The 16,292-nt window shown below is 30.0% G+C and overlaps 5 protein-coding genes across 7 annotated transcripts; all 5 read right to left on the reverse strand.

Moving 5' to 3' along the window:
- Nucleotides 1-3,125: 3,125 nt before the first annotated feature.
- Nucleotides 3,126-4,389, reverse strand: LOC111620070. Of its 2 annotated transcripts, XM_023361914.1 has the most exons (4): nucleotides 4,327-4,389; nucleotides 4,060-4,230; nucleotides 3,613-3,991; nucleotides 3,126-3,507 (listed from the first exon to the last, which is right to left on the reverse strand). In XM_023361914.1, exons 2-4 carry the CDS (start codon nucleotides 4,210-4,212, stop codon nucleotides 3,410-3,412), a joined length of 630 nt encoding a protein of 209 aa, XP_023217682.1. In that variant the 5' UTR covers nucleotides 4,213-4,230; nucleotides 4,327-4,389; the 3' UTR covers nucleotides 3,126-3,409. The 2 variants fall into 2 exon arrangements, with proteins under 2 accessions (XP_023217682.1, XP_023217681.1); XM_023361913.1 differs by lacking the exon at nucleotides 4,327-4,389 and having other exon boundaries at nucleotides 3,127-3,507; nucleotides 4,060-4,315.
- Nucleotides 4,390-6,186: 1,797 nt separating this feature from the next.
- Nucleotides 6,187-7,097, reverse strand: LOC111620071. Its single transcript, XM_023361916.1, has 3 exons — nucleotides 6,891-7,097; nucleotides 6,402-6,786; nucleotides 6,187-6,334 (listed from the first exon to the last, which is right to left on the reverse strand). The coding sequence occupies exons 1-3, from the start codon at nucleotides 7,080-7,082 to the stop codon at nucleotides 6,237-6,239; spliced, it is 675 nt and encodes a 224-aa protein (XP_023217684.1). The 5' UTR covers nucleotides 7,083-7,097; the 3' UTR covers nucleotides 6,187-6,236.
- A 2,099-nt stretch (nucleotides 7,098-9,196) lies between these two features.
- On the reverse strand, nucleotides 9,197-10,226 carry LOC111620072. Its single transcript, XM_023361917.1, has 3 exons — nucleotides 9,902-10,226; nucleotides 9,448-9,832; nucleotides 9,197-9,364 (listed from the first exon to the last, which is right to left on the reverse strand). The coding sequence occupies exons 1-3, from the start codon at nucleotides 10,052-10,054 to the stop codon at nucleotides 9,270-9,272; spliced, it is 633 nt and encodes a 210-aa protein (XP_023217685.1). The 5' UTR covers nucleotides 10,055-10,226; the 3' UTR covers nucleotides 9,197-9,269.
- A 1,518-nt stretch (nucleotides 10,227-11,744) lies between these two features.
- On the reverse strand, nucleotides 11,745-15,331 carry LOC111620073. Its single transcript, XM_023361918.1, has 3 exons — nucleotides 15,203-15,331; nucleotides 12,067-12,448; nucleotides 11,745-11,987 (listed from the first exon to the last, which is right to left on the reverse strand). Exons 1-3 carry the CDS (start codon nucleotides 15,296-15,298, stop codon nucleotides 11,794-11,796), a joined length of 672 nt encoding a protein of 223 aa, XP_023217686.1. The 5' UTR covers nucleotides 15,299-15,331; the 3' UTR covers nucleotides 11,745-11,793.
- LOC111620074 lies at nucleotides 12,673-13,822 on the reverse strand. 2 transcript variants are annotated; one of them, XM_023361920.1, is made up of 4 exons: nucleotides 13,661-13,822; nucleotides 13,394-13,564; nucleotides 12,947-13,325; nucleotides 12,673-12,841 (listed from the first exon to the last, which is right to left on the reverse strand). In XM_023361920.1, the coding sequence occupies exons 2-4, from the start codon at nucleotides 13,544-13,546 to the stop codon at nucleotides 12,744-12,746; spliced, it is 630 nt and encodes a 209-aa protein (XP_023217688.1). In that variant the 5' UTR covers nucleotides 13,547-13,564; nucleotides 13,661-13,822; the 3' UTR covers nucleotides 12,673-12,743. The 2 variants fall into 2 exon arrangements, with proteins under 2 accessions (XP_023217688.1, XP_023217687.1); XM_023361919.1 differs by lacking the exon at nucleotides 13,661-13,822 and having other exon boundaries at nucleotides 13,394-13,649.
- Nucleotides 15,332-16,292: the final 961 nt, after the last annotated feature.

Consider the following 16,292-nt stretch of genomic DNA (forward strand, 5'->3'; position numbering starts at 1 on the left):
TGTCAATTTATATTAGTGGAAAACCTCACAACACGAGTTGCTCCTTGACCCGGACGGGTTAAATCATGATTAACTTCCCCCTTTTCTTGGCTTTCGGTTGCCGATTGTTCTTCGACACACGATTATCAGATGGTGCTGTAATCTATATATATCGCGAAGAGTCCCAGATCACACGGTGGATATGGTCACGCTTTTCCGCATGCCACAATCCTAAATTGCATTATTGCCTTTGTCGTAGCTCTGTCGACAGGAAAATGTCGTAGTATAGCGCTTCCAACGAATATTAATTCGAATAATCGATCTCCTCTTATTGAACCGTTCGACATTGCCGTGTTACAGTGTTTTCGTTTCGTCAATTGTAACCCGTTTGCCTTAACTTAGATCACTTTTCCAGTGTAAATTATCATTTTTCTTTGTCTACTTTGCATATATTTTTTATATATCATATTATCATATTCCATAAACGAAATCGAAACTGAAATGTCCGATAAAATACAGTAAGCCTTCGTTACACACTACTTACATATACAGGCCTATGTAACTCGCAACTTAACCTCGAATAGACAACTGAAAGCCAAGGATACATTTGAATGTTTGTTTACCTAATCGATCGTAAAGTGCCAACAAAGTAAATTAACAATAAAACTATAGTGTTTTAGTTATTTGTATATAATATAGCACATAGATAATACGGCTTTTCAATAGAGGTTGAAAGTCTGGTGTATTTCTTAAAGGCGATATATGGCCACCCCCTATATACGCTTTTAAAAATACATTCGATTTAAAAGGACTTTCGGCAATAGAAGACAACCCCTTAACCCGATTAGACCTTTAAATCGAGGGCCTACTGTAATTAAAAATTCGTCGAAAACAAATTCGTGTAATTGTATTCGAATATAAGTACTAATTTAATACATTAAATACATTTTAATTAGCTAAATTATCGTTTACTGTTTACTTTAATTCATTACTAATGTAATTTTTTTTTATTTTACTGATTACAATATAGTAAAAAATAATAATAATTTATAATTCTATTATAAAGTATTTAATGTCGTTTGTTCTATTTATTGTTGGTATAAATGATTAATCTATTCATTAAATTTGCAAAGTGTACATACGATTAAATAAACAAGCCTTGTACGTTATTACTAAACAATTAATTGAATTCCGTTTATACTATTTACTATTAACATCATTATTAATGGAAATTAATTATTAAAAATGTATAAAATCGAATAAATATGTTTATTATTAGATCTAATATGAATAAATAAATTTATTTGAATTTTTATAACAGTAATAGTTAAATACAGTAGAACAAGTAATAAAGTCCATCTATAAATTTTTAAAATTAATTAATTTTATTATTATGTAAGTAATTTTTAAAATATTTTAAACATCATTATCTATAATAATTTTTTTTCTGATTTTTTTAATGTCATTATTAACATTTTTCATTTATTATTAGATAATTTTTTTCGAAATTTAAATGATGTTTTAATGGTTATTTTTTTTTCTTTTTTCAAATTTCGAGTTTGTGTTAAGGCAAGGATATTTAAAAATTTTCTTTCGGTAAAGGATAAACTGTAAAATTTTCTAAGTTTATTTACATGCGACCAATTTACCTAATAGAAACGCACACTTTACACACGCTACTTTAAACTACAAAGTAAAATTTATTACTAAATACAGTTTAAAGAGAAATATGAACAATTTAAGCACGTTTTAAGTATTTAAATTTCTCCCGTAAATTATCATATTTTTTTTCTTTTTTCTTATTATTAAACTCTTATTTAATTCGCTTTTTATCACGTCTTCTTGCAACTCAACTTTCATCCGCTTATAATTAAACTAGAAGACTGAAACATTAGACTTATCTAAGTCTTATGATAATACATTTTGATGATGTTTTAGGGGGTGGGTCTCACTTCGAAACCCGATAAACATAAACAAATGTATCTGTATGATCGGGGTGGGTATTCCCTCATTCGTGGAGGATGCGGATCCATGAGAGAATGAAGACCAAAGATATTTCATTATTTTACAAAAATAATTAGAAAACAACGTCATAAAACACCTCTCGTAAGGTTTACTCAATACTAACCTAGAAAACACGAGTAAAAACATGTAGAAATATTATAATAAATGTCTTACGTATAAGGGTAAACTTGTCTTATATTAATAAAATAAAATGCAAATTATCTATCTACTCGAATTTATTTATAACGTATTGAAATCGGGATTGACGACCTCGATCGATATTTTATCAATTAAAAAAAAAAAAAAAAATTCTTATACAGAAAATAAAATTAAATCTGTTTAATTCTGTATCTACCGCATTATAAATAAATATACTTTTATTATTATTATTATTATTATTTTGAATTTTTAAAGTGGTTATAATGTAAATGCATTTGTGGATTTCTGCACACCATTACAGCTGCTCATATAAAAATCGATTCTATAAAAAGTATGTGTGGAGTGTCAATGTTATAAATTCTGTATTTAACTTTCGTTTCACGTTTTCAATAAGTGTTTCTACCTAATACTTTAGGCCTACAATTTCAAACTGGAAATTACCATAAAGGAAGTTCTACTTAAAGAAATTAATAACTATAGTCGACATATTTCCTTGATTCATTTATAGAATTGTCATCTTTTTTTTTTTTAAAGCCTTAAAAATTAATATATTAAATCGGCACAAAATTCGTTTATTTATTATTCAGGATTTCGGAATATTATTTTCTTTTTTAATTTATTACAAGTGTTATGAATTAATAATCTCTTATGTAATTTTATTAAAGGAAATCTTTAAAAATTTATAAGTTAATAAGACCAGACATTGTCTTTTTTTTTTTTAATAGGAAATTTATCGCTTAGATAATTTTTGTTTTTATGCATTTTTATAGCATCGAAATTTATTTTATTCTTATTTATTTTCACGTTAATGAACTGAATTTTCTTTTTTAAATCAATTATTTTTATGGATATTTTTCTTAATTTATCACGTCGATACAAAAAAAAAGTAAGCCTGGTTTAAAAGAATTTATCGCAGTTTTATAAAATTAAGCGAGATAATTATTATAGAAAACTTTAATTTAATTTAATTAAAAAAAATACAGTATATATATTTTTTAATTCGAAATGTTTCCGCTCCATGGCGTGTTTTGGAACCATGCCACTAGATCGAATGCCATCTGATGGATGAATTCGGAACTATATAATTTTTAAAATTGTTAAATAATTATAATTTAAATCTGTTAAATAAAATATTATAAATGTTTTTTTTAATATATATATAATATTTATATGCATTAAAGTATTTTGATAATCGCTGGCTTATAATAAATAATTGTTCGCGTAACAATACATTTTACAACGTTTCTTATGACGTAACATTGCGCTTTTAAGGTTCGATCTGTATGTCTGCGCATCCACGGAAATATTCCTGAGGCCCGCAACCTAAGCCCTGAGTCATATCGCTGCACCTTCCCCAATTGTTTCCTGAAAATAAAACAGAAATGAAAGTGGCTCCATCTCTCGCATATTTTCCGAAACACGATAATTCAAATACTGTATTATACCCATACAATTAAATATTTTACTTACCTGCACGATAATGCCATTGAAACACGCATCTCTGACAACTCAACCCTTCAGGAAGTACCAGATTAATATGAATATCTCCCGTTCCGGGTCCAACATAATATCTAGTACCAGATCCATCGGCTAATTGGAGTAAATTTTGATCGAGGCATGCTTGATCCACTACTTGATTTGCGTATTGCACGGGACATATCCGAAACTCGAAATAGCCATTATGATTAGCTGTCAATTGTACAGTCGCCGTGAAAGTTTGGCCCATTTTATATTTTCTGACAATAATGCCTCGACCGTATAATCCACCATCTTCGTTCGGTCGTGGAGGCGGAACGTCCCATGGATCACCGCAAATACCACAGTTTCCATGGTTTTGAGACCACAGTTTCTAGAATACGAATCGATTTTTATAAAATTATTTAATATTATTTTTGCTAATTAAAAACTGAAAATTACCTCTATTCCTCCGCAGAATAATTCATTATCGTTATAATTGACAGGAGCTTGAAATCCAGCTCTCCACATAGACGATCTTGCTGGAGGTTCCATCAAGCGACCATGGCTCCATACATGATGAATCAACTGAAGCAATAAGAGAAACGACAACATTTTTCAGTAGTAAAACATCTATAAATGTACGACGTGTAAATCTGAACTAAATTTATAGTTTTGTCACCGTAATTGCCTAAGATAAGTGATCGAGCATCCTCACATTGTACTTACAAATATTTTATAACAGATAAGATATCGTTACTAGTAAATATTGCAAAAGGATTGTCGGTATTGCTCATGCCTGTTGTGATGGTATAAGGTATTTAACTGTATGTTATCTACAATATTCACCGAATTCTACATATTTTCAAAACATGACGTACTAAAATTTCTATTTTGATACCTATAAAGAGGATGTGGAAAATTTAAATCGCGGAGTTTCGTGTTAAAAATTTCATTACAAGTAACTGGATAGCGGATGCTTGCAACTTATATTTGATATATCGCTTGAAAACACAATAATTCAAAGCTTATTTTGCGATATTTTTTTTTATTAAATCGAAGGTTTGTTCACATTCAATGTAAGTTTTACAGAGATTCTAACTGCTGCTGTGATCGATCTGACTCATTCCACATTCCGATCGATACAACTTATTTAAACTGTTGAAAGTCACTTACCTCCACCAGTCGTTATTCATTAATTACTCTGAATGATTTATTGATTTCGGAAAGTGTTTTCATCTTTTTTTTTATTGTAAATTAAAGAGGGAAAACGATTCCAAAGAAAAATATTATGTCGTCGGTCATTGTAATGAGTTACGTGACTCAATCGTTCAAGTCAATTAATGGTAGAATGTGCGTGTTTATTGTTTAGATCGATCGATATCGATTTTTGTACATCGTAATTCAGTAATAAAGTAAGCAAATCATCATATTTGATTTTAAATAAACATGATAATCATTACATATTTTTACAAAACGTTATTGGTAAATGAATAAGTAATTTTCTAAAATACAGTATTTACTATTTTAGAATTTTTATCGGTATACCAAACGAAAAACCTGAATAAAAACCAATACATAAAAGCGATTAAATTATTTATATTGATCTTAACAATCACGTAAACTATTTTAATCATTTCTAGTTGATCAAATTTAGCAATCAGTGGTTCAAAAATTGCTCGCTCGATTAACTTGTAGCTAAAATATCGATATCCTTCATTCATTTACATGAATAAAACATAGTTTTAACGGTTTACTCGTAATAATTCAGTATTAATTTCTTCGTAAATAAACTTTAAAAACATTCTTATCTTAAGATTATTCTGCAACGAATTTCGGTAATATAGTAAAACCTGTGTAAACCGGAATTTCCGTTTTGAACAGGTTTTTTCTAATACAGAAAATCGTTCTGTTCTGAATAATTTTTCCCTCTTTTGGCATGTTTTCGTTTTATTCAGGTTCCGTTTTGGGACAAGTTTTGCTTTACAATTCGACGCTGGAGTTATTATAGACGAATACAGTAGACCCCCCTATAACACTGTTGATAATTCCGTGTTATATGAATTCCATGTTGTACGAGTCAGTTAGATTTTACAAATACGTGTGCCGGGCTGTGCTCATGTATTTGTAAAATCTAAGTGATTCGTACAACATGGAATTCATATAACACGGAATAATCAACAGTGTTATAGGGGTCGACTATATTTTGCATGAATATGGTGGTTTCAATAAGAATACAATTTGCTATTTCCGATATTTAAACAACTGCGGAAATACAATTATTGTATAATTAAAATTTATTATAAAATAGAATCATTTAGTGTAAAAGTGGAACTAATAGTTTGGATGCGCCCGCGTATTGTGGGCCTACAAGAGCCATATTTCCAATTTTACCAGAGATCTAAAAAATTTAAAAATATATTTATCAGAGATCCCGAACGAATTTCTCATGTTTATTAATTAATTTATTTACGCTTGTGTCTACAAAAATTATTAAATTATTTACTTATTTAAACGCAAATTTCATATTTTATAGTGATTTATAATGTTAAAATCGCAAAGAACAACAAAAAATATATTTTTTAAAATATTACATATAATACATTTTTATTTAAAATAAATGCTTATTAAGTTAAAATTTATGCCTTGATAGATACGTCGGAGCAAGATCTAAATGTTTCCTGAGGTCCGCAACCCATGGCACCGCCGCCATTTTCGCAATTTCCCCATCTGTTACCTGAAAAATCAAAATAACAATTAGCTAACTAAATATTTACGAAGCTACTTTACGGTCATTATCTTACCAGTTCTATAGTGCCATTGCACCACGCATCTGTCACAAGTTACTCCGTCTGGTAACTTCAGTTCCACTGGATATAATCCAGGCCTTGCTCCACGATCTAAATGATATTTAGTACCCTTGCCGTTGGATTGAGGCAAAACGTATTGATCTAAGCAATCTTGATCGGCTTTTTGATTCGGAGTTTTAAGAGGACAAAGACGAAATTCAAAATAACCCATATGGGTTGCGGTTATGTTCGGAATTGCAGTGATCACCTGACCCATTTTATATTGGCGAGTGATTATTCTATTTCCATATAAACCACCGTCTTCGTTATCTCTCGGTTCTGGTGCATCCCAAGGATCACCGCATATTCCGCACTTGCCTTTATTTTTAGTCCATTGTCTCTAGAAAAACAATAGGTATTTATTTTCTCGAAGGAATTTATTACAATAATTGAAATTATTTGCATGACTAAGATTAAATGCTGCAAGAGTGAGCTAATACTTACAGCATATCCTCCGCAATATAATTCATTATCGTCGTAATTTACAGGATTATCGAATCCAAATCTCCACATACTAGAACGACCCGGAGGTTCGTTAAGTCTTCCATGACCAAGAACACTTACGATAACTGAGAACAGCAAGGTTATTAAACGAAGCATTTTAGAATACGAAAGCAAGAAACAATCAAATACCATATTCTTATATAGGCCCATCTTCATCTATTGAATTTATCTACCTGATATTATTTTATCGCATTAATCTTCTGTTATGGATTATTATTCTCACGAGTACAGCACATACATTCGACAAGATAATTCTTATGATATATTTTTAATTGAAAATTAATACGTGTTAACAAATTATGCAAATTAAATACATAATTTATTGAATTTAATATGAGAATTCGAACACGTTTATTATTATTATTATTATTATTATTTTTGAACAGGTAGAACTAAATCTGTTTGCATTTGCAATTACATTTCTTTACAGGAATAAGGTAATTTTATTATTTAAATGGCAAGTTGTAGTAAGAAATTGCACAGTAATCTCTTGCAAGTGTATTATCATAAGAGCTAATATTTTAATAAATATATTAGGAACAAGATAATGAAAATTGATAATTGCTAAGAGATAAAAATACATATGTTAAACATTTACTATTTAATGAAAATGATCTTGAAAAGTTTATTTGCCAAATAATATTAGAATAAATATGGATTTTAATACCCGCTGTTGGTTTGTCAGGCCCACAATGGGGGTTAACGAGGGACAGGGGCAAACATATTCGGAATTTACTACCCACGAAAAATTCCTTGGGTGTTGCTCCTCGATTCAATTCAGACGCCTTTAAAGTTTAAAAATAGATTTTATAAATTGTTGCGGTGCCAATTTACATATATACAATTTAAAAATATATTTATATAATGATTAATTTATAGTATTTTTTATGGAAACAAATTGTGTGTAATATTATGTTTGGATAATTTTATATTTATTTCTCTAAAAACATTTATTCGTGTAATACGATATAGAAAAATTTATAAATATTTCTTTTCCGAGAAATAAACATGAACTTTTTATAAACAGGAAAAACTAACAGAACATAATTCATTACGGACGAAGAACATCAGAAAGTACTTTGCTACTTTCATATTTCTTAATAATAGAGACATGAAAATAGTTGGAATAATATTTTCTTAAGTATTAACTCTGTGAAAATAAATACAAATAATCTTTTAGGCAATTAGTTTATTATTATATACGAAAAATTCTTGAATTCTCTACAAACTTTATCAGAGTTATAGAATATAATTTTCCTGAAGATGAAGTTTAGACGGTTATTTAGATAAATAAATAAATAAATAATATAAATTTCTGTCACTTAAAAAAGTCAACGTAAAAACATTAATACGTTTAGCAATAGAAATTGTTTACACTTGTAAATATTGTTATATCAGAACTGCTTGTATTATGCAAATACAAGTCGATCCCCCTATAACACTGTTGATTATTCCGTTTTGTATGAATTCCATGTTGTACGAGTTACTTACATTTTACAAATACGTGTGCTAGGCTGTGAACAGCTCACATATTTGTAAAATCTAAGTAACTCGTATAACATGGAATTCATACAAAACGGAATAATCAACAGTGTTATAGGGGGAGTCGACTTATACCAGTAATAAGTTCATATATTTGATAGTTCTAATTCCTCATTCATCCCGATTGACTGAGTTTAATGTTAATCCCATAAAATCCCACAAAGTAAAACATTATGCGAGTTAGAGCGGAGTTTTCTGGGTTTTCTTCACGTTTGTAACACCGAAATGGTACCCAGTTTTCCATAGAAAATCCCTGATAGGCTCCCCACTTGCTCCATAGCAGATCACCCTTGTGTTGTATTCCTTATCCCATCAAACTATGAATTATTTAGATATAAATTTTGATAAATCTCTAAAGCGATGATTTAATACAATAAATGTAAATTATAATTAACGAAATGTAGTATTTTATAGGTCAATTTATATAAATGTTAAATCTTTCTCCTTCGTTGATATGGATCATTGTATAAATATGAAATTTAGAGCAACATCATGATAACCGGATTTAGAAACGATATCAATCACTTTTGGTTTTATCAAAAGCAAACTTGTTGAATGTAACCGATCTTTCATCATTAATATATCTCAATTATAGATTTTATAGGTAAGTTATTTCACGTAAATCTAAATTGCATTTTTTAAAGTTCTTGTGTACGAAAATGTTGGTTTTTATTAAATAAATATATGTATATTTAACAGTAACAATGCATTTATTGATAATTTAAAGAAAGAAAAAAAAAGTTCTGAATATCATGTAGAAATTACAAGAATTTTCTTTTATTTAATGGCGATATCGGCGCATCCACGGAAATATTCCTGAGGACCACAACCCAGTGCTCCCTTACCATTTTCACAAATGCCCCAGCTGTTACCTGTTTAGATTTATAAATATATATAATATAAAAAAAATATCATCCATATCAATCTGAATTGTGGTATCAGAAACAAAAATTACCTGTACGATAGTGCCACTGGAAGACACATCTATCGCAAGTAAGTCCTTGGGGTAACTTCAACTTAACAGGATAATTATCGGGTTTTGCACCTGGAGGAATAGGGAATTTCGTTCCTTTACCATCGGCTCTCTCTAAAAGATATTGATCTAAACACTCCTGATCCGCCTTTTGATCGGGTGTCTTCAGGGGACAGATTCTAAATTCGAAATATCCCTGATGCGTGGCAGTTAAATAAACATTGGTATCTATCTCCTGTCCAGATTTGTAAGTTCTAGCGATGATCTTATTACCGTAAATTCCTCCGTCTTCGTTGTCTCTAGGTTCTGGTTGATTCCACGGATCACCGCATATCCCGCATTTTCCACCATTTTTATTCCAATGAACCTAAATAAATGTATTAGTGAAATATCGTGAAGAAAGTAAAGATTTCGATTAATTATTAATAATAATTACCGAGATTCCACCGCAATAAAGAGAATCATCGTCGTAATTAACGGGATTTTTAAAACCGAATCTCCACATGCTAGATCTACTCGGTGGTTCCAGAAGCCTTCCATGGCTCCATACCAAGGTGATGAAAGATAAAAAGATACTCCACAACAGCATCTTTACAAGACAACGGATGTAAAGTGATATTTTTTCGATAATTCTTTCATTTTATTTTCTTATCATTTTATCACTGTTAGAAGGATTCAGATAAAACCATTAGAAATATATCAATTGTTAACAGATGTTCAGTTTTTTACGATACTAATTGATAAATCCAAGACAATAAATTATCAAAATAACGAACGGTTGCACCTTTAAAAAAAAAATTCAAATATTATATACAAATTCCCATATTTGATATATTTTATGTTATTGTAACGTAATGTAAACTCTATTCAAACCGGAATAAATAAACAGTTTATCATATTGTAATATCTGCATTTAAAATACATTTTTTAATGCCGAAAATATCATCTGATATTACGTGTTTTTTTTTAAATATTATTTTTTAATATTTATAGTCGTGTAATATATATATATCACGCGATTTAAACTGCAAATATTTCGACATTATTCCTATATTTTCTAGGATTTCGGAATTCGTGATAATAACAATTCCATGTGAATAGGTAATAAAAATTCTTTCTAATTTTCTGATAATTTTTTTTTTATATTTTTATCTGCCTTAAAATATCATCTAACATATGTGAATTTATATGTATTTTTTTTTTTTCTTCTTCTTCTTCTAGAAAATGTACATCTGCATTCGGATAGATAAAAATTCATTCAAGGTTAATTCTAAGCAAATAATACGCATTATGACGTCAATACACGCTGTTTTATAATTTATGAGTCTTTAAATGAAAATATATTCCTTAATTTTTTACTTAAAGTATATATAATTATATGTCAAGTAATTCGTTCCCAACAGTTATCCAGTGGACAAAACCGCTGAACACTAGTAGGCCTACTGTATTTGATGGTGGCTGGCACACCTGGCTATTTTCCGAGTTTTCACGTGTCTAACACCTTAATGGGGGCCAGTTTCCTATTGAAAGTCTTTCCGAGAGGCACCCACCTTTGGCAGTTCGCTCATGTGTTACGCTGCTTTATAACAATCTATCTTATCTTCTTATATTGCTTTTAAGAATCCGGATTCGAATTCCATCCGGATCTTCATATATTTTTTACGGATAATTCGGATATAGAATTTTTCTTCTTCTTACTTTTCTATTGTGTTGCCGGAGAATCAGGATCAATTGTTATTAGCAAAAATAAAGCAAGACGTGTAATTTAATTATATCGATGATTGCTGGAAAATCAATTCAAGTGTCATTCACGTAAATAAATACCTTACTCTTCTCTTCTAATTTTAATTTTATAAGCAACAAAACTTTAAAAATAGAGAGAAAATATAATTATTATTATTATTACACAATTAAACCGACTTAATTACGTGGCTAAATTAGGGGTAATAATTTATTACATTACATTTTTTTTTTTAAGTATAAATCATCATAATTGTAAAGTTATTGCTTAATAGATTAACTTGTTTTAAAATTTTTATTAAACGTGTGAAAAAGAAATCTTCAAAACTCAGCGTAAAATATCCGACTAAATCCTTTAATAAACATTATAAAATTCAACAATTTAATCTACAATTTATTATAAGATAAGGAAATCGTTTTGGTACGTAACAAAATATTTTATTATTTTTTAACCTCGGTTTTATTCGATACAAAATAAACTTTCCAGCGAGTAAAGACGTCAAAATCAACATTGATCGAAAGCAAACAACAAATATAATAGAACTTAAAAAACTCGAATATTTTTTTGGTCTGTACAAACTTATAAGTTTATTCAGTTTTCCTCTTAGATTCGGTATCGGTTACGTTAGATTCCGGTTTAGTTTCGTTAAAATTACTATAATAAATTGGTCCAGCAATACCAGCACCTGCGAATATCCTAATATCTGCACAATTTCTGTAATTTTCTTGAGGTCCGCAGCCTTTTCTCATCGTTCCGTCATCGCAAATACCCCAGTTATTACCTAAAACATAATAAATTTAATTAAAACTGTTAAGAATAAAAAGATGAAATGAAAGCAAAATAAATCATCGTCATCGTACCGGAATGCCAATGCCATCTAAACACGCAATTCATACAAGTTACATCTTTCGGAAGTTTTACTTGCATGAAAAATAAACCTGTATTGTTATGTGGTACATAATATCTTGTACCGGAGAAATCAGATAACTCTAGTATATTATCTTCGAAACATTCTTCAGTTTCTAGAAATCTATCTTCTCCTCTCGGACAAAGACTAAATTCGAAATAACCTTCGTGATTAGCCACAATATCTACGATGACATCGATGACTTGACCCGGTTGGTACGTCCTGGCAATAATATCGGTAGCAAACATACCACCTGTCTCGTGCGGCCGGGGTTGAGGATGATCGTATCTGTCACCACAAACACCGCAACTTCCATTATTACGTAGGTATTGAATCTAAAAAAAAAAAAAAAAAAATTGTACGAAATACAAGTCGACCCCCCTATATCACGGTTGATACTTCCATTTTATTTGAATTCCGTGTTGTACGAGTCGCTTAGATTTTACAAATACGTGAGCCGTTCACAGCCCGGCACACGTATTTGTAAAATCTAAGTGATTCGTACAACATGGAATTCATATAAAACGGAATAATCAACAGTGTTATAGGGGNTAATCGCTGGCTTATAATAAATAATTGTTCGCGTAACAATACATTTTACAACGTTTCTTATGACGTAACATTGCGCTTTTAAGGTTCGATCTGTATGTCTGCGCATCCACGGAAATATTCCTGAGGCCCGCAACCTAAGCCCTGAGTCATATCGCTGCACCTTCCCCAATTGTTTCCTGAAAATAAAACAGAAATGAAAGTGGCTCCATCTCTCGCATATTTTCCGAAACACGATAATTCAAATACTGTATTATACCCATACAATTAAATATTTTACTTACCTGCACGATAATGCCATTGAAACACGCATCTCTGACAACTCAACCCTTCAGGAAGTACCAGATTAATATGAATATCTCCCGTTCCGGGTCCAACATAATATCTAGTACCAGATCCATCGGCTAATTGGAGTAAATTTTGATCGAGGCATGCTTGATCCACTACTTGATTTGCGTATTGCACGGGACATATCCGAAACTCGAAATAGCCATTATGATTAGCTGTCAATTGTACAGTCGCCGTGAAAGTTTGGCCCATTTTATATTTTCTGACAATAATGCCTCGACCGTATAATCCACCATCTTCGTTCGGTCGTGGAGGCGGAACGTCCCATGGATCACCGCAAATACCACAGTTTCCATGGTTTTGAGACCACAGTTTCTAGAATACGAATCGATTTTTATAAAATTATTTAATATTATTTTTGCTAATTAAAAACTGAAAATTACCTCTATTCCTCCGCAGAATAATTCATTATCGTTATAATTGACAGGAGCTTGAAATCCAGCTCTCCACATAGACGATCTTGCTGGAGGTTCCATCAAGCGACCATGGCTCCATACATGATGAATCAACTGAAGCAATAAGAGAAACGACAACATTTTTCAGTAGTAAAACATCTATAAATGTACGACGTGTAAATCTGAACTAAATTTATAGTTTTGTCACCGTAATTGCCTAAGATAAGTGATCGAGCATCCTCACATTGTACTTACAAATATTTTATAACAGATAAGATATCGTTACTAGTAAATATTGCAAAAGGATTGTCGGTATTGCTGATGCCTGTTGTGATGGTATAAGGTATTTAACTGTATGTTATCTACAATATTCACCGAATTCTACATATTTTCAAAACATGACGTACTAAAATTTCTATTTTGATACCTATAAAGAGGATGTGGAAAATTTAAATCGCGGAGTTTCGTGTTAAAAATTTCATTACAAGTAACTGGATAGCGGATGCTTGCAACTTATATTTGATATATCGCTTGAAAACACAATAATTCAAAGCTTATTTTGCGATATTTTTTTTTATTAAATCGAAGGTTTGTTCACATTCAATGTAAGTTTTACAGAGATTCTAACTGCTGCTGTGATCGATCTGACTCATTCCACATTCCGATCGATACAACTTATTTAAACTGTTGAAAGTCACTTACCTCCACCAGTCGTTATTCATTAATTACTCTGAATGATTTATTGATTTCGGAAAGTGTTTTCATCTTTTTTTTTTATTGTAAATTAAAGAGGGAAAACGATTCCAAAGAAAAATATTATGTCGTCGGTCATTGTAATGAGTTACGTGACTCAATCGTTCAAGTCAATTAATGGTAGAATGTGCGTGTTTATTGTTTAGATCGATCGATATCGATTTTTGTACATCGTAATTCAGTAATAAAGTAAGCAAATCATCATATTTGATTTTAAATAAACATGATAATCATTACATATTTTTACAAAACGTTATTGGTAAATGAATAAGTAATTTTCTAAAATACAGTATTTACTATTTTAGAATTTTTATCGGTATACCAAACGAAAAACCTGAATGAAAACCAATACATAAAAGCGATTAAATTATTTATATTGATCTTAACAATCACGTAAACTATTTTAATCATTTCTAGTTGATCAAATTTAGCAATCAGTGGTTCAAAAATTGCTCGCTCGATTAACTTGTAGCTAAAATATCGATATCCTTCATTCATTTACATGAATAAAACATAGTTTTAACGGTTTACTCGTAATAATTCAGTATTAATTTCTTCGTAAATAAACTTTAAAAACATTCTTATCTTAAGATTATTCTGCAACGAATTTCGGTAATATAGTAAAACCTGTGTAAACCGGAATTTCCGTTTTGAACAGGTTTTTTCTAATACAGAAAATCGTTCTGTTCTGAATAATTTTTCCCTCTTTTGGCATGTTTTCGTTTTATTCAGGTTCCGTTTTGGGACAAGTTTTGCTTTACAATTCGACGCTGGAGTTATTATAGACGAATACAGTAGACCCCCCTATAACACTGTTGATAATTCCGTGTTATATGAATTCCATGTTGTACGAGTCAGTTAGATTTTACAAATACGTGTGCCGGGCTGTGCTCATGTATTTGTAAAATCTAAGTGATTCGTACAACATGGAATTCATATAACACGGAATTATCAANCAACATGGAATTCATATAAAACGGAATAATCAACAGTGTTATAGGGGGGTACGTATATATAAAAACTATATAAAGTTCAAAAACTTACGGCTATTCCTCCACAGAAAAGTTCGCTATCTTCGTAATTAGGTGGCGTAGGATAACCGAATCTCCACATCATGTTTCTAGCAGGTGGTTCCAACATTCTTCCGTGTCCATTAACGATGGAGATAAGTCCATAAGAGAAGTAAAGTAAAGCTAGCATCAACATGGTTTAAACACAAACAGATATGCAAGGGGGCTCCTTTAAATACTGCATTTTTGACTTGTAGTACCGGAATGTTAGGTTATTCACCCTTCAAGTTCAATGTCACGAGCAAAGGATCATCGGGTCATAAGTACTTTCACTTTATTACCATTGTATTTTAATATCCCATTATTTATATTCAATTACGAAGGTGTTAATAACAATAGCATTTCTTATAATTACGCCTCTTAAAGTTTTTATGAATGTAATTATTTTAAAATTACGATAAAATATAAATAAAATGTACAATTTTTTTGTTTGTTTTTCCATAAACTCTTTTTATAAACAAGTTTCGCGACTTTCGTTTTTAAAGGTTATTGACTATACAATTTACCAGAATTGTACAACAGGTTATGGTAAACAAATATTTTTATTTTCTTTTAATTTTTATTTATTACATAATTTAGATATTTACGACATTTTGTAGGAAAATCCTTAAATAAATAAATAAAAATATATATATGTTCGGTTTAGTTCGTATTCTCTCATACAGATGGCAGAGTAATAGGGTATTTATTTATTTTTATTTAAAGATCGTTTGATATATATAAAAAAAAAAAAAACAAAAAGAAAATACTTCTCGTGTTTTTTTATGTCTCCTGTTCCTTTATAGGTCAAGGTTTTCTAGCTTTAAATTTAATTAACAGAATATATAACACTACTTCATTTCACTTTAATTAAGTAAACTCGACATGTATATAATGTTAATTAATTAAAAATTTAACGGTATTTAAATATTTTTAATTTATATAATTAATAATTTCTTGTTTATTTTATGTTAAGAAGAAATATTTTTAATAATCAAAAGTTATAAAATTTCGTTACATGTGCTGACATCTGCGGTTTATATCGTGAACTATTATTGTTATTTAAAATACCGAAAAAAAATATT

This window comes from Centruroides sculpturatus, unplaced genomic scaffold (assembly GCF_000671375.1).
Source record: "Centruroides sculpturatus isolate CEXI.00-Female unplaced genomic scaffold, Cexi_2.0 scaffold131, whole genome shotgun sequence".
NCBI lineage: Eukaryota > Metazoa > Arthropoda > Arachnida > Scorpiones > Buthidae > Centruroides > Centruroides sculpturatus.